Raw genomic sequence first — 18,583 nt, 5'->3', positions numbered from 1 at the left:
CCACAGTTTTCTCTCAGCACCTGCTGAATGGATCCTTGATGCCTGTTCATTATGTGCAGACGTCCATTTTTCCAAAAAAGAAAATACTGACTTTTGTGATTCTTGGACTTTTGATTTAGAGGATTTGATGAAGATAATATAATTTAAATGGACGTTCATAACAGCGTTTGATACTTTTATCAAGTAAACTGCTTAAATTTCAAGCATAAACCAATACACAAACTGTATATTAGAAAATTCTTTTTAATTGAATGCATTCAGCATACAATAAATCAGTTTAACTGAGGCCAGCAATCTTGTTGTAATGTCATTAAAGAAACAAAAAGAGAGATTTCTTCCACAGACATTCCTCATCACATGTTGTACTGGAACAAACTGATTTAACACTGAACCAGTTAAATGTGTGTTGTGGTCTCTGCTCAGCAGAGGCGTTTTTATCCTGATCCATACTCATTTAAATGGTTTCAAAAGTAGAGGTACAGCTAATAAACAAGACAAGTTAACCAAATAATTAAAACCCTCTTTTTAGTAAAGTACATGATTAAAAACCTGTTTATTTTGTATAAAGCTGGTGGTTAGTGATGACTTCTAGTAGATGGGTGTTTGGTAATCAATTGTGTATTCCAAAGGATAGTCCTGTGTGGGCGCCGAGTCAAACGGGTTCTCTGTGGACCAGGAGTCATACCAGGAGGTGGTTCTCTCGGTTTCAGGTGGTGTGGTGGTGGTGGTGGTGGTTGTAGTGGTAGGAGGGGTCGTTCTGAGTCTAAATCTGACGTTTAGTCTCTGTTTGCGCAGCCTGTTTAATTTCATGAGTCGCCGCCTGAGTTTCATCCGCCTCAGCCGCTCTGCATTCTGGGAGTTGGCGTGGGTTTCCGTCCCTGCAGTGGTCCCGGGGGTTGCCAGTGTGCTGGCCACTGTTGTTTTCACTGGGTTTGATCTGGTGATTAGCCGAATGGGCCGGTCACCGTTGAGCACCATGATCTTTTTGATGCGGTCCCAGTTGGATTTGGCTAAGGTGAAGCTGCAGCGGGTGGCTCCAGAGTCGTAGCCCACCATGCAAAGCCGAGTCTGGGGGGTGTAGCCGTCAGCTTTGGCTGTCACCCTGTACTCACCTGGATTCAGCAGCCGCCAGTAATCACCACCTGCAGCTAAAATAGAAGTGTTGGAGTCAGGATCTGAACATTTAAAAACAAAACGAAGTCTGAACTGTGCAGATCATCACAGCAATCTCTCGTTTCTCTTACCAGTTCTGACATCATGTCGTATTCCTTCTACAGATATGGTGGCATTAGGCAGCGGATTTCCTTCTACATCTCTCACTACACCCTTTATCCCTCGATGTACCTGCACAAGAAAAGTAGCATATTTACAGTTTATACAAAAATAACTTTTCCAGAGACTAAAAACCAGAAATAGAATTTTTGAAAACCTACAAAATGTCTATGTGTCATTGCAGGGCCAGACATAAAAAGAAAAACAAGAAAGAAAAACGGAAAATTTACAAATATTTGGTAATTGTAGCATCTCAAATATTCACAGCTTTTCCTTTTTTTAAAAAAACTCTTTTTTTTATGAAGGGGACAGGACTTTTAAAGCAGTGGTCCCCACACTTAAAAAACAGCTAAAGACCAGTTTAATTAGACAGGCTTTTAATTAGCTAAGTTACTCTTATGTTTTTGTCTTTTTTAGGCTATATTTTGTGTGTGACTGCTTTTATTTTTTGCTTTCATGATATTATTTGCCTGTTGGGAAGCACGTTGTGGCTTTCAACCTGTGAAAAATGCCATATAATAAACTTTACTTACTAATATGTTTGCAAGGAAGGAAACCAGGAATTGACCTACGTTTTGAGCACAAATAGCTTATTTTACTAAGTATTACATAGTTATTAGTTTAAAGCTGGATCAAAGCTGAAGTTAGTGGAAAATTTCAAGAGTTGAAAAGATTGCCCAGATTTGTTCTCTTCAAACACGCATACTTGCATATCCAGTTCTCACTTGTTCAATGAAGGACAGCAAAGCCTCGCGGTTGTTCTCCCACTCGAGGGGCAGCTCACTCTCGTGGGGAAACTTGTCACAGCCCAAGAAGATGGAGAGCTCGAAGCAGTTGGTGTGTAAATAGCTGAAGTCGTTCATACCTGTGGAAGAGAGGAGAAAACACCTTCCTTTACCGAGTCCAGGCCTCTTCTGTGGATACAGGTCTGCCTGGATTTACCCAAGTTTCAGGAAATCTGGATGTTTTATTATTTTTCTCATCAATAAATCATATCCTGCTATGCTTTAACCCCCAGGTGTCATTTTAATGTGCTACCCTCATGGGTCATTAAGGACAAAAAGGTCCACCTCAGTCCTCATCAAAACTGCCAAACATTTTGAGGATTTTAACCCCATAAATGCCAGCTTGATTACTTAATGTCACTGTTTTATTAAAATACATTTATAAAAAAGCGCAAAACGTTATTTTCAAACCTATCTAAAACAGGTCAGAGATTAGCCAAAATATTTACTTTGCTGCATTAATGGTGTTCATGTAGTATCAGTTTTCATATTTACCACCCTCTGGAGTCTTTAGGAAAAAATGTGACCTTTCAAAAACTGCTGTAGAGGTAGTACAAATTAACTTTATTCTGCTTTTTGGGTTAAATCTTATGATAAACGTTAAAAAAATCAAATGTTAAATAATTATGATTTTAACCCTTTAAATTCCAATTTAATTACATTATGCTAATATTTTATATGAAAAAATTACTATTTTCTGCCAACATAATTTGCATGGCAATTTTTTAAATCCATCTTGGATAGGTCAAGCATTAGCCTAAATATTAAGGTTAATGTGTTATTAGCTTTTGTGCAGTATCATTTATAAACCTCCAAAGGAAAAAATTCCTGTTGAATTTTTATAGCAGGTTTTTGGAAGTGGACATTTTGCTCACCTATAGGAAAAATTGAAAGCTGAAGTCTAAAATGTGTCTGAAAAGAGACTTCGTTACAAAAATTGTGTCATATGCACTAAAACAGGCAAAATGATGACCAGAAGAAAAGAAAAATTTGCCCAGAGGAACAAAATTGTCTAAAGTGATGCTTGAGGGTTCATTTTATTCAGTGGAAAAATTATATCTTTGATTTCTTTTGATCTTTTTGTCTTTGCTTACTTACTGCCCACCGACGGCTTCCAGCTGGCTCTGTTGATGGTGCCCTGCCCTGCTGTGACATCATCACCATGGCAGGATCCTCTGTAGGTCTCGGTCATGGTCAGATGGCTGTGGGCATACGACATTGCTAACCAGCGAAACATTTGGTCATCAGGAGTCTCCCTCAGAGCTCCTTCATTCTGCCGCTGAATACGAGCCCAGGTCTCCTCGTTCATCTCAGCGTTAACTCTCCAACGCCGGCTGTCGGTTAACTTAAACATGGAGACAGTGTAGAGAGACCGTGAGTGTACAACTGCTGAGGTCAACCTGCACATTAACTTGGTTATTTGTACAACAGCCTTACGGAAGCTGGTGGGCGCTGCATGTCAAAGGGGTATGTCACCAGTTTTTCCCCTCCTTGCAAATTAGCTCCCAGTACAAATGGGTTGCGCTCCATCCAGGAAATTATAGCTTTTGTCTCAACTGCCACCTATATAAGCAAGAAGCAGAGAAATGCTTGATAGTTAACACATTTGTGTTAAAGTAACTTTAACACAAATGTGCCTCTACATGTACTCACAGAACCATTAAGGAAATTTTCTGGGAGGGGGATGTGATGATTAGGCACTATACGAGGCACCCAGCCTCTGTCTTCTGCTCCCCATAAAATGCTGTTGAGATCCGGGAAATTCTGAAATATGTCGTAACCTTCTTCAGTCCAGTGCCCGAGAGCCCAGTTTCCCATCTCTGAACCCTGTGAGATGGAAGGGCCGAGTATGAGGGATCGCATAATGTTGACAAGATTTTGTCAAAGTGGTTTCACTTGAAATAGGCCTTTTCAAGACCAATGCAGACATTGACTTTTCATTCTTTTTTTTTTAAAGAATGTAGGTCTTAAATTAAAAGTTGGGGTCAGAGGCATATCTCTGAGTTAAACCCCTGCTAGTTGCTTCAATTTACTACCCTTTACGTGGCATTAGGAGACAAAAAATTCCTTCACCAAAAACTGCTGTAAAATCATTGCAAATTGACATTTTTTTCACTTCAATCACTGATTCAACTTTTGTTTTAATCAAACTACCAAATACACAATTAATGAAATTATTTTAAACATTTACATTTAAATTAATTTAATTACACTGCCCTACTTATTTTTTAAAAAAGGAAAAAAACAAAATTGAGTGCATATTTAGGAGCTAAATATGCACTCAATTTTCTTTTCAATTTTTTAAGATTCTTAAAACTAACACACAAAACAACAGTGATTTTGTTTCTCAAATAAAATCCCAATCTCCCTAGTATTCATTATTTGAAATAAACTTTTTCTTTCCAGTGATATCATATGATCAAAGGACATTGGAGAGGACTTTTTTGTCCACTAATGACCTGAAAGGGTAATAAATTTGTCCCCGGTGTCCTGTTGACCTTTAAGAAAAACTGAATGACAATTTCAAAGTTGTTCAAGGGAAACATTTTTTTACAAAAAATTAATCACATATAGAGTAACAGAATCTGAATGGTGGCTAAAAATTGAGGGAAAATTATCCTGAAAAGACATGAAAGCTTAGAATGACCTACTAAGGAAAACCGGACCGTACCATCTCATACGCCAGCTCGTAAGCATCCGGGTTCAGTGAGGGCACCAGATGAATTCTTACTCCGTCCACCAGGCGGCGCACTCTTGGGTTTTCATCATTATATTCTTTGCACAAGAACTGCATCAGCAGCAGGAGAAGCTCCCGACCCAGGGCCTCGTTACCATGGAGACCAGCTGTGTAACGAAATTCAGGTTCACCTGGAAAACAGTATGAAATGTTAGTTGAGATTTAATATAAACTATCACTACGTAACCTTCTGACCTTAAAAGGACCTTGTGTAAGAATTGCTGACATCTAGTGGTAAAGATGGGGATAGAAATGACCTCAAATGCCAAGCACAGTTGTGAATGGACGGTAGCCCTCAGCGACCAAAATTATTCCAGACATGTTTTCATGTCTGAGTGGATCCACTGACCTCAAGTGCAGTGATGAGTGCATTACAGGTAACGGCTTCAATGTTGTGTACATGTGTACTGTCTTCTTCCATGAGGTATTACTTATCCCAAACGGTGCTCTAGTACCCATTAAACAAAGCTGGTACTGCAGTTTTAAAGCTCAGGGTTCACAATTCACACAGAGTTGTTTGTCCATTTACAGCCACCGTAGTAAAAATGGTGGAACAAATACGGCAGCTGGCATGTATGTGGACGGCAAGCAGAAATAAATGGCTCATTTTAAGAGACTGAAAACATGTTGGATTGTGATACCAATAGAAGGACATGTTTTACAGATATATTACATTTTTCTGTCAATGACCTTTGATTTTATTACTTGTTGCACCTTTAAAATTCTGCTTTTTCTGCTGACATTCATTCAGCACATTACTGGAGCTGTCGTTGCCCTGCAGCGTCCCGATGGTGGAAAAACCCCACATCACAACTTGTTTTCCAGTTCAGGGCATTTCATGACGGCTGCATTTTGCTTCACAGCCTCACAAATCAGCAGCTGGAGATCAACACAGTGGACATTTTGAATGTGCACCATGGCTGATTCAGCAAAGAAATGCAAGAGGATGTTATCGGAGGAAGCAAGTAAAATAAAAAAACAGAGACAGAACATGTTACTGGCTACAAACTACAGACTTTTACTGGCTGGAGAGAGTTCAGAGAAGAGACAGGATGCAAGACCAATGCCGAATCAGCCTTTAGTAGGGGATGTCACAGGGAAAAAGTTCATTAGTGGGGCTATAAAAGTCTTAGAATATTTAGTATTACTCCAGTCAGCTTGCAGACAGAATTTTCTCAAATAAGTACAAAAATCTGCAAAAAATAAAACAAAAAACATGACATCAGATGTTTATATCATCATTATAAAGCAAAACGTGCAATTCTGTCACTGTCACAGCTTAAACATCCTCACCTGTCTCATGCTCGCCTGGGTTGTCAGAGACCTCCATGGCATACATCTTCAGACCTTGTGAGCTTTTACCGATGTTATAGATCCTCGTGATGTTGGGACATTCTTCATTAATCACCTTCATCATCTGAAAAGCAGAGATGGGAGAAGAAATGACATTTGTGGTTTTGTTCTGAATAGAATGATCTGTTTATAAACTTTGATTTTCTGCATATTTTGTGGAAAAACAGACCTGTCTCATCTCCTTATAGTTGTGGTGTCTGAAGTCCAGGTCATCAGACGAGTTGACCTCATTCTCGCTGTGATAGCTGCCTGCAAGAAGCAACACAGTCATTCATACAAGGTTTTTCTCTCTGACTCCGAGCCCTTAAACACTATAATACTTCAGTGAATGTGCTTAATCTTTTCAGCTACACTGTGGACTTTGTCCCATTAGATAGTCGATTAAGATGTAATTGTAAATACTTTTCTCTGGTGGAAACGTTTGGCCCTTACGCTGCACTGCAGTTGTGTAACACTTTACAGCTCTGCAGTGGAGATAAACAACAATCTGAGTCCAAGTTTGGCAAACAGCAGTGGTTTTTCTTCCAGAAGAAGGTGACTTATTGCTCTCTGGAATGAGAAAGTTGTGACTAATAAGGCCATGAAGCCTCAAAGTCTTAGACTGGGAACATTTGCTGTGTAAAATCTTTGAGCAAAGCTGGATTTCCAGCTCATTTGGAACTCTGAAATCTGAGATGACCTCTTTATTGTTATCTAGCGTAATATAATGAATCACAGTGGTGTTAAGAAATACACAAGAAATTCACTAAAGTATACAAAACTGATGCCTCTTGATCTCATAGTTCTGGTTTAGAGAGGGACAAACACAATTTGAGAATAAATCATTTTTAAGTGTGGAAGATCAGCACTTCTTGATCCTCTCGTCAGCATAAACAAATGTTTTGTGTGAGACGTCCAGGCTGGTGAGGTTGTGATACTGACTGGGCAGCTGGCAGGCCAGGATCTCAGCTCTCAGACACAGGCTGCCGTTCCAGCTCTGAGGCAGGATGCGGATGTAACGGGCCACCACTGGAGGTTTGAACTGATTCATCACTGGCGTATCCTTATCCACGTTCCCATAGAACAACTGCAGAGGGGGTGATGCACAGCTGTGATTTATTCTGACAATCAATGATTTCTTTTGGTGTCCTCTTCAGTTACCACTCACCCATTCAGCGTAGCCATCCTGCAGCACAGTCCAGTCACGGCTGTCGTTACTGAAGGCCACAAAGTAGGATGACATGAAGTCCTCACTGAAATGATTAAAAACAGATTTTGCTCCAGGTGCCGTCTGTAAATTTGTCTCATAAAAATAAGAATTGATAAATTACTTAGCTGTATATTTATAGCTGCATTGTTATTAAGTATTAAGACTCACTATTGCTCTGAATTTCTTCCCTGAGTGATGACACCAGTGAACTCCACCTCTCGACGAGCGTCGACCTGAAACCAGTGGTCCTTCTCTTCAGGCTCGGCACACCATGCTCCACCATACATGTCATCTTCATTATCGGAGCCCTGCAGACAGATTTTACATCCTGTAACTGGAAACAAGTGACTGTTTCTTTTCATATGAATCGTGGGACCTGAAATGCCACAGTCTGTGTGTCTCTGCAGCATCTCTGTGCCTCATCTGATTTTCTTGTTTCTAAAAATCCACTATTCCCACCTTGCTTACATCTCACACGACTTATCCCAAGCAAAACAGGCCATCAACAATATGGATGGTGATTTTTACTTTAAATCTGCAGAGCTCCTCAGCCTCAGACAGGTGAACTCCAGCGATCTGTATGTTCTGAGGAGACTTTTGGAGAGACCAGCATTAACTAACCATTAACTAACCCTAACTACTAACATGAGAAACCAGCACAAGCTAGTTGGAGAAGCAGTTCCCATCCAAAATACGAGTGTGCACAGGTCTGCGGTCTTCATATTTTTGGAATGCTGTTTTACTAATTTGACACACAGATAAGTTGATATTGCTTTTAAAGTAATAATAAACCATTATTTCAGCCAATTATCTGACAATGTGAGATAAAGCAGGCACTACTGATAACTCCATTTCTTTTTGTCTGTTTTCTCTGAAGACAACTGGGCTGATAGCCCACAGCTGGCTGAGATTCACTGTCCCTGTACAACTATGAGCCAGTAATCTACTAAAACTTAGTGCCACTTTCATAATATAACAACACAGCAATAATTACTAAAAGCTGCTAACTCTCACTGAGAGCTAGTGTCACTGGCTTTTCACATGATAGGCAGCAACCACTAGCAGAGCTTCAAGGTCTGACTGAGAAGGTGTCCTTCTCTGAGTGAGATGGCGGTTATGCAGTGACTCCTTTCTTCCTCAGTCTTGAATTTTACCCAAAGAAAAGTGGAGTTTTGTATTTATCATAAAGACGGACACTTTCCAACTTTATCCTGGAGAACTGTATGTATGAGAGGGCATGTGGTGTGTTTTCTTTCTTGTTTTCACTGCAAGCTGCTACAGCCAGCAGCCAGCTGGAAACTGGTCAGAGTTCCAGTTGTACCTGCTGTCTCTTCAGGACATGCAGTGTATTTGGCACATGACTCATAAAGCCCATAGAAGACAGACTTTTCACAGGGAGGAAGGTGCACACTGTCAGACTTCTCACACAACTCCTGGGTAAAACATAAATGAGACCGTTGCAGATATACTAGTGTGTAGCTTAAAATTAATGAAGTGTACTAAGTTGTTGCATATTATGTATAAAAAAAGACACAATCATGGCACCCAGTGAGTGAAAGTTATGATTTCATCACAGACTCAGAGACTTTGAAGACGTACAGAGAGGATATACAATGGGTGTAGCTCATTAGCATATTCATAGATTTCCACTTGTTGGAAAGTCATGCACATGCATGATAAAGCAATTCTAGTTGTTTTCATGGCAAAAACTTAAAATCATACAGTTTCTAGAAGTACAGTCAAATCAGGAACTATGTTAAGAAGCTCTCCTGTAAACTTCTCCACAAAGATTGTCATTATCCAAATATTCAGAGGAGTCTTTAAGGATTGTGGGAAGGATTTTTTTTTGTCTTGGTTTTCAAAGGTATCTTATATGTAGTTCTGTGGCTCCAGTGTGAGGTGATGTACATTAGAATGCTTTGTTTGAAGAGTATACCTGCATGTTAAGGCGTCCCCTCTGCGCCACTAAGCCATGATGAGTCTGTGAGGAAGCCAGCAGCTGGTCATCTTCAACCCGGTGGGACTCCAAGCCCAGAGGAGGACACGCTGAGGGAAAAAACACACACAGACCAGATCTGTTCGCCAAATGTCCGCAAATTACCCTGAAAACCAGACACTGTAAGAAAATGCAGCTTAATAACATGTTTAAGATGAAAACATAGTGATGCCTTTACTAAAGATTTTAAATTTGAAATAAAACATAATTGAACTAGTAAACAAAACTTTAACCCACTGAGAATTAAGGTAATTCTCTTACCTTTTGGCTCAGCAGGCACAGCAGCCTGCTTCAGTCTCTCCTCTTCCTCCTCCTCCCACTTCTTCCTCAGTCTCTCAGCTTTCAGATAATAACGAGAAAACAATGTTTGAAAAGGCTTTCATGGGGATCTTGCCCTCCATTCAACCACCACCAGACAAAATACTTCCATGTGTGCGCGCTCTTTTTCACTTCAGCATCTGTTGTTTTCCTTCTCTGAAATTTTGGATTCTACAGAAGATTTCTGTCAGTTTCACTAAAAACACAGAAGCTGAAGTGTTGCCCAGACTCAAATTCTTAGATTTATCTGTTCAGTCACCTCCCTTCCTGCTGCTTCATATCATCACCACACATCTGGTCTCTGATTGATGCAGTTCTTCACAACCAGACACTTAGCAGTGGCTGGAAATTTCCCCCTTTCTCACATCTGTTTTACCTTTTTCTGATTTATTTCTTTTACAATAATAGACAGAAAAAAAATGAAGATCAGTTTGGGTCAGTCCAGACTTTTTCGCCAAATTTAATTTCATATTAAAAGTCTTGTACTTTACTGTTTTCTGGGGTTTGCAGCTATGAGGGAGGTGGTTTTAGGACTGGTTTGATTAATCACATCAGCTGTCTGTGGCTGGTTTAATGTGTGATGAGTAAAGCAGCAGGATGAAGAAGCCAGTGGAGGCAACCATGTGTTCTGCTTGGAACTGAGTTTTAATTTTAAATACTGTTGAACAATGTTTATCCTTTTTCACGCACCATGAAAAGTTGGGCTCAGCTGTTCTTTGACCCATTCACACACCCGGAATGGCGGCTTTGATTGGGACTTTTAATATTTCCACGTTTTGGTGACGCTAATGAACTGGGATTTGTTGTCCTTTGTTATTGTAAGCAGTGATGTCCCTAAATAAAATGACTTACAGATTTCTGTCCAACAAAATTCTAACTTTAGATGAGAAGCTCCGGTTTCTGTTCACACCATTCAGATGGAGAATAAAAAAAAGTAAATGTGATGACAAACAGCAGAAGGCTGAACTGGGAATATTAATGGTTCACACTGGAGGATCAGACTCCTCTCTTTGTAATTCTCCTTTTTTTTGCTGTAATGTTTTTAAAGTTTTATGTAAAGCATTTTGTATCAACCTGCCTTGCCTTCACTGATGACTGCAGCCTCTTTCAACAGGATAATGTGTGCCAACATGTATTATCCTGCCTAGAGAGGTTTATAAAACATTACAAAAACTTCATTTATCCTCCAAATACCCTCAAGTTTAGTACAAGCATTTGTTGGGTGCATGAAGACCCACTTCACAACTTACAAGAAGTGAAAGACCTGATGTTGTTCTCTTAGTGGCTGACATCATAGGATGCTATAAAGAAACCTGTTAAACTCAGTATAATTTATGGCATTTCAATGTAAAAAACAAAAACAAACAACAACAACAACTAAAAGACTAAGAAAAAAATCTAATTAGGAACAAAGATGATTAATTTCTAGCTAAAGTTACTGGGTATTCAGACTGGAATGGGAATCCATGACCAATAATAGCTTCTCATTATCTAATCTCCAGCTATAAATTCCACAGATTCCATCCACCTTGTCGGTTTTCTGCCAGCTCAGCACAGTTCTTCTTAACATCTTTATTTAACAAGTCTCAGCATCACCACAGTATTGAGAAGTTTAGGAAAAAGAAAAAAAGGTGGTCTTAGGAGGGAAATACAAAAATAAAACCAGTGTGCAATTTATGACCCTTGATCAAGAATCTTCAGTATTGTGTGCTATAATACTACTACTACTACTACTACTACTACTGCTACTACTACTACTACTAATAATAATAATGTGCCAGATCACATTAGTTAGCAGCTTTACAAAAAGCTTTAATTTAATAATAAATAAATTAATAAATAATTAATAACAAATAATAAATGTTCTCCCCATCAACCATAGCTTCCAGAAAAGTGATAAAAACCTTTTTCTGCCTTTTCCTTCCGGGCTCTCTCCTCCTCTTCTTGTTGTTTCTTAGCTGCCACTGTGGTCCAAGAAAAAATAGTAACTCATTACATGACCACAATCAAGACAACACACATGATCAATAATGCCTGTACAGATATTGATAATGATAGGAAACAGCCGTACAGTCTGCATAATCATATTCTTCATACCAGGGACCAACATATGGGACGGTGGTGGTTTCCTCTGAAACAGAAGTAAAGGGATGATTACAGACTTGTTTATTTAATGACGTCCCTATAACGAGTCAAACAGACTAGTTACACATGCAGGTAAAAGCACATAGAAATAAAGAAATTCCTGATTTCTTTTTATTTAGGTGGTTTGCATCAACCTGAAAGTTTAACATCCTCTCATTGTCTTTTTAACACAGTGAAAGACCACAAGCTGCGTATAAGACTAACATTTAATACACGGTAAAGTGGGAGATGGTGAAACAGATCCGTACCTGGTATGTACATGATGACCTCAGTAGTTGTAGCTTCATTCTTGTCATCAGGATGTCCACCAGGTACCCCACCTGTAAAGAAAAAGTCTCCACTTGAATCAGCACTGAAGATTGTTGTCATTATAGTGGATGAATTTGAAATTTTCATTGATATCCAACTGAAAATCTGTCTAATTTAAAACATGGCTATCCATACGTGTCCAACTTAAACTTAACTTGAAGTCTATAGATATCACCTATTATATATTTTCATCAACTGTGAGGCTGTAATTCACTCTGAAGTAAAGTTAAATTAAGTGTTACTGACTCTTAAAGTTCTGAAGTAGTTTAATTCATACATAAAATAAATGTGTTTCATGTTTAGGTGGCAGAATAAGAGTTTCTTGTTTACATTTTTTGTATCTGTGTTTCTTGACATACAAACTTCCATTTTTAAAGCCCTCATAACTCACTGAAACCTCAAAGCTTTGTTATAAAGGGCTCATTAAAACTTTAGAAGAGATCATTAAAATGCTCACTGAAAAGCGCTAACCCTAGACTCTGAAGAAAGATGGATGCTGTCATATAGGAAGCTCATATAAATGTCCTTTCAAAGTTTAATGCCACTAATAATCAGTAAGCTGTAACTCCAAAACATCTCTGTTTACACTGAAGTCCCATTAAAATGTTCAGTTTCTCTGGTAAAATATAGAATCAACACATTTCCTCATGGTTTCATTAGTTTGATTCAATCCTGATAGGTGCGCTGGTGATCCTAACCGAAACTTTTCCCTCTCTGCTTCAAATTTGCTCAGTTCCAGCTTCAAAACAGACCAAAAAGTGATGGTAAAATGCCAAACTCAAGGTCTCGAAATGAGAGATTACAAACAAGCGGGTGATATCTTGATGATTTTATCTATTTGTATTCATTATTTATATGACTTTGGCACAAAACATGAATCCAATGTGGATTCATCTCCAGTTTTACCAAGTTGTTAATTAGCTGACTGGTTTTGGTTGTTTTTTTTTTTTTTAGTTTTTTTTTTTTTGTTTTTTGGGGGGGATTTAAGACTTATCTGAATCAGAGAGATAAGATAAATTTGTGGGGAGTTAAAAAGCCAAATCCTGAGCTTAAAAGGAGCTAAAATGCTCCATCAAACTGGCTCTTTGTCTTTTACCCTCCAGTGTAATTGTAAGTAAGCTGAATGCTGGACTCTTACCCAGGTCTGGCTCTACAGGCTCCTTTGGAGTCACAGGTTGAACCACTGCAAAGACCAAGATGAAGGTTTTGAAATGTTGAAATCTCCATCTCATGAGACAAAATATGGTCCAGAATGCTTTGCCAAACATAAATTAATTTTGTGAGTGATTCCCCTTCCAGTAAAAGCTTGAATCTAAAAGATATTTACATGTTTCCAAGCCCAGCTCAATCAGCAACGACTCCTCCTCCTCCTCAGGAGAAGGACGCCGGATATCTGGCTGCGCTGTGGTCGTCGTCTTTGGTTTCTTGGTGGGTTTTGGCACCTTCGGCTTCTTTGTGGGTTTTGGCAGCTTTGGCTTCTTTGTGGGTTTCGGGGGTTTTGGCTTCTTGGTGGGCTTTGGGGCTTTCTGCTTCTTTGCCTTGGCCTCTTTTTCTGCAGCCTTTTTTGCCCTGGCTTCAAAAAGATGGAGAAACATTCAGATAATCAAAACCAGAATAGTGTATATATAACATATAATGTAAACATATTAAATAGACACAGGACACGGATGTGAAGCTTTTAACTATGTTTTTATTGTAGTGTTATATGAACTTTAACTCCTAAATGTTTTTCCTCAGTTTTCTTTATAGTCTGTATGTCAGACGTTTTTACAGCAGTCATCAATCTGCCCCAATAAAACATGTTCAAGCTGAAGCTCAGACAGACACAGCACAGCATATAAACCCAGATGGACCTACGGGGTAAAAGTACCAGTTTAAATGACTTTACAGTCGAGCACTCAGGATGATTGTAGACACAAACTGATGATGTAAACGGGAGATTTTTCCATTTCTGGAACCTGCGACATGTGTGAATTCCTCATGTCTGATTCTCAGACATGTGACAATTTGCAAACAGGAAGCCTGGTAAAAGTTTTTTTTTTCTTTTCTTTTCTTTTTTTTTTTTTAGCTCAAAAAGGTGAATAATTTTCTATTTTCAGACTACTGTGAAGCTGTTACGTTTATACTGTGGACCAACAAAGTTATAAAAAAATTAAATTAACAGCCTTTTTAAACTTTTGAAACCTGAGGGATGATGAGAATAAATGGAGCCAAAATGTCTATTTTGGAGACATCTCCTGAACTGTCTGTATTACTCTAGCTTAGTTTTGCTTTACTTAGTCATAGTTGGCCTTTGCAGAGATAATGTTCACATATACAATGATTTGATAGAGGTTTAGAGCTGCAGTTGCATCATTCCAAAGAGATATTCTTATTTATCTTGAAAGGTTTGTTTTGGCAAGCCTGAAATCTTTTTCATTTGTGCTTTGTACCATCTTTATTTACTCTTCAACAGAAGCACATATACTGATATTTACAAGTGCTCTCTTTATGGCTCCAAAAGTATTTAAACTGACCTTTTAACTATAATAGAAATATACTAATTTCATGCAATTTTGAGCAGAAGTCTAAAAATAAACACAGGGATCAAGGGATTAATCTATCTTCAAGGAGTAATAATTTTACTTTGTGTCCTGCAAATGTCCAGTTTTCTATATTAAAATATGTGAAAATTAAAAGATGGGCAATTTTAGACTCAGTTTGGGCTGGTTTGAACTCAACTCAGAGATGCAGAGGCGTTCACTTCCACCCTCTCAAAAGTCTGATGACAAACTGCTTATAAACTTAAAAGTAGAAAACTAGAGGATTAAAAGCTGAGTTACAGGTAATAACACATCGAGGAAACCTTCAAAAGGTTTCAGAGTTCAGTGTTTTAATCTGGCTTCATTAAACAGTCATCGACAGACTCCGATGCAGACACAGAGGGCTGTTTGTTTTCTCCACCAGACATGCTTCATAATGTTCCACGAGGTCTTCAACAAAGTCCCTCACAGCCAACCCATTACTCACATTCACTATGTACAAATTTGAGTCTTTCAGTCACCTGCTGTTGGTGTAAATGGACTTATACCTCCATTTCAACAATAGTTCATTTTGTAAAACATGTAAATAAAAACAAACAAATCATTAAAACTCATATTCATCTGAAACATTACAAAGACAACTTATGAAATGTTAAAAAACAGACATCTTTTTTGTTGTTGTTTTTTATTTTAGATGAAAAAGCTTGAAGGAATATCTTCTAAATCTGTGGCATGGGGGCCCAGAAAGTCAAGAGAAGCTCATGATTGCACACCAGCTGGTTCATTATAATTAAATATTCATCATTGTTTTATTTGATGTTTGAGTTTATGATTTAAAATTGGCCTTGGAATTGATTGGTATTTTGTTAACTTTTGCATCAACTCCAGTAAATTGAACATATCATAAAAGTGCAGACACACTTCGATCTTGTCTATATGCTGTTATTTGCCTGCATTATGCCTATAACTCAGTGAGATCTCTTATGTTTCACTTGCAAAAGTAAAAATTTACTGAGAGGGGTAAATTAGGCTGCAAAGGCTTGAAATACTAAAACTTTAAATTCTGAATAAAATATAAAGAAAGTGCGAAACAAACACTGAAAAACACATCTATGTGATTGAAATACCAAAGAGTGCAAACTGCTGCTAAAACTAGAATTTTACATAAATATAAAATGATCTGAGCATGCATCAAATCCAACCCCAGCTTCAGTGAGAAGACTTGCTTTGGTTTGGAGTTATCCGCTTAATAACTTATTGTCCAGGTCATCCAAGCAGATCAGCATCCAGTAAATATCACCACAATACACAGTAAGAGAAGTCATGTCCTTTATAGCACAGAGGAAGGCAACAAGTAATAATTAAATGTCCCTCTGAATGTTCCCTGATGTAAATCACCTTGCTAGCTGTGAGTGTAGAGCTGATGATGATGATGATTTTGCATCTTCAGCAAAGCCTTAATTACACAAACCAAGCTTCAGATGAAAAATTGTTTTGGGGTTTTGTTAATATGGGCCTTTATGTAACCTACATCAGCCACACATGAAAAACAGCCTGCCTGATTTGTGGTTTTGCTTCATGCAGCGGAAAGTAGAACATGAGTGCTTTTACATCAGTGCTACTGAAAATGGGCCCTCTCATAAATCCTCTTTGCCCAAAATTGTAGTGGAAACATTTAGTCTGTCGCTCATGCTTTTTGCTTTCCACAGATGTGCGTTCCTTGTGAACTCTCTCATGACAAAAGCTTTTTTTCTGATCATCACACTTCTCAAAAACAAACTCCTAAAACTTTTATAGGCATTCACATACAGCTTATATTTCTGGCTGGAAAAGCAGGTCACACAAGCAGCAGTGTGGTGAGTCTGCCAAGAAAATGTCAGACCACCAGCTGAATCACTGCAAGCAACAGATCAGTCATCTCTGAATCGCTCAGATTCTGCTACTCTGGTTTTAGGTTTTTGGAGGTAAGAAAATGAAATCTCTGAGCACATTTTAGAGGCAAAGCTGGAGGCACAGCATTCATTTTTCCTTCACTTCACAAGCTAAATGGTTTCCTGCCTCAGAGATTGATTGCAGCCTTTCCTGTTCATGTCTCCTCTATGTTTTGGCTGCAAGCTGTGAGTGGGAGCACACGTGCAGCAGAGGCCAGGAAAGGTCACAAAACACTCATCCAAACTTGCATACTTTTGCTAAGAGATACTTGTTGGCTGAACCATTTGCTTACCTGCCTCAATTTCCTCAGGTGTTTTTTTCTTCTTCGACTTTGTCTGCTCCTCTGTTACTTCAGCTGGCTCATCTGACATCTCAACATCCTCTTCATCTCCTTGTCTCCTGTGTTTAGTCAGTCCTCGGGCTTCTCTTACCTGAGCCAGGTCCCTGGAGAGTTGCTTCTCTTCTATGTCTTCTTGAGCACAGACCAGGGCACAACACAGGGTCACCCCAACCCAGACAACCAGTGCCTCAGCCCTCATTTCTACAATAAAAAATTCAACAAGGATGAAACAGACCAGATGCAGTCCAGTAAAAGCCCTGAATCTACAACTAGATGTGAAAATAACTCAACATCTGACTGGCAGATGCAGAGGGTGGCAGTCTCCAGTCTCAAAGATATTTCAAGATGAGGACATGAAAGGGATGATTTCGTGAAGGTCTACAGAGCTTCCTTCTCTCTGATGAGGACAGAGGCAGAAAATGAGAGCTGGTCGTTTCAAAGAAGCCTGCTGGTCGCTATGAAGGGGAGGAAATGCATCTGTCTGGAGGAGCAGAAGCAGCAAAGCAACACACCTCCCGCCCTCCTCCTCTTCTTTCACTTACTCCTCAGTCACATCTCTCCCTCATGGGCCTTCACCCCCTTTTTCCCCTCACCCATCTCTAAGCAAAGGGGAGGAGCATCTGCCTTATGACATTCCTGTGAAGAAGGAGGAGAGAACTAAAGAAAGGAGTTAAGTAAAGACAGTTTTCAGTTGTTCGTAGAATGAAAACAAAGAAATACTGAGCTCAAGTAAAAGGAAATTTAATGTCTGAATAGAACTTAGAAAAGAGGGTTAAAGCAAGCTTAGACTCTGTATTGCATAGATTAAAAACATGTGCTCATCTGCTCACAGAAGCATGAAAGTATTTAAATGTAGGCACATAAACAAAGTGGGTAAAAAAACTGTCACATACACGACACGGAGCAACAGTGTGAGTAATGGCTTTTTATGAGTGATTCTGTCCCCTCTAAGATGTGTTTAAACTTATAGGGGGTCTTGTTGGGAGTACTTTGGGAGTATGGGGTACCACACCCTCTGATAAAGGCCATCTCTCTCTGCCTTGGTTGACGTTGCTGGCAGTAAGTCAGACTTGTTGACTCCACCGGGGCTGCATTTTGTCATCGATTCTGTTTATAACTTTTATTGACAGAATTTTAAGGGGTCCAGTCTGGTGGCTTCAGGATTGTGCCAATTCTTGGCTGACTCGTCTGTATATATCCAAGTACTTTCAGTCTGCTGCTGTGCAGATAAAGTACTATGCAACCTATTACAACCACCCACTCTACAACCATCTCTCATTGCACCTTCCTGATGCTTCTGCTGAAAACAAGACTGATGAGCATAGAGCTGCAGACTACAGAAATCCTCCACATTTATCTGTGCACATAATCCATTGAACAGCCTCAGTAAATTTATTTGAAATAAAAAGAGAAAATTTAAACTCCAATTGCACCCTGTGTTGAACAGATTCAAGTTGTGAAAAGCAGGTTAAGAGACTCCACAACGTGAGGTCTCCAGGCTGCCAGTGCTGAAGAGCTCTGCAGTCCAGACGCCATGAAACTTGTGTTTCAGTGTCTTTTACACTTGAATGCATCACTCCAGAGGGACCTGTAAAAACTTTCAAGTAATCTTTTCAAAATAAAAGGTAATTACTTAAATGACTTAACAAGTGAAGAGACAGTATGACACAATGCACTTTATTTGT

At 39.0% G+C, this 18,583-nt stretch overlaps 1 protein-coding gene across 1 annotated transcript; it reads right to left on the bottom strand.

The window, feature by feature from the left end:
- Nucleotides 1-229: 229 nt before the first annotated feature.
- On the bottom strand, nt 230-17,443 carry aebp1a (AE binding protein 1a). The gene is made up of 20 exons (XM_041969475.1): nt 16,851-17,443; nt 13,432-13,677; nt 13,243-13,287; nt 12,044-12,115; nt 11,722-11,781; nt 11,555-11,614; nt 9,594-9,671; nt 9,273-9,382; nt 7,505-7,644; nt 7,295-7,379; nt 7,069-7,213; nt 6,317-6,396; nt 6,088-6,211; nt 4,729-4,925; nt 3,711-3,884; nt 3,495-3,620; nt 3,156-3,402; nt 1,998-2,137; nt 1,245-1,344; nt 230-1,148 (listed from the first exon to the last, which is right to left on the bottom strand). Exons 1-20 carry the CDS (start codon nt 17,095-17,097, stop codon nt 589-591), a joined length of 3,036 nt encoding a protein of 1,011 aa, XP_041825409.1. The 5' UTR covers nt 17,098-17,443; the 3' UTR covers nt 230-588.
- Between the last annotated feature and the right edge of the window lie 1,140 nt (nt 17,444-18,583).

This window comes from Melanotaenia boesemani, chromosome 19 (assembly GCF_017639745.1).
Source record: "Melanotaenia boesemani isolate fMelBoe1 chromosome 19, fMelBoe1.pri, whole genome shotgun sequence".
Lineage (NCBI taxonomy): Eukaryota > Metazoa > Chordata > Actinopteri > Atheriniformes > Melanotaeniidae > Melanotaenia > Melanotaenia boesemani.
The sequence above is the reverse complement of the archived record's forward strand: the minus strand, read 5'-3'. Positions and strand labels throughout refer to the sequence as shown.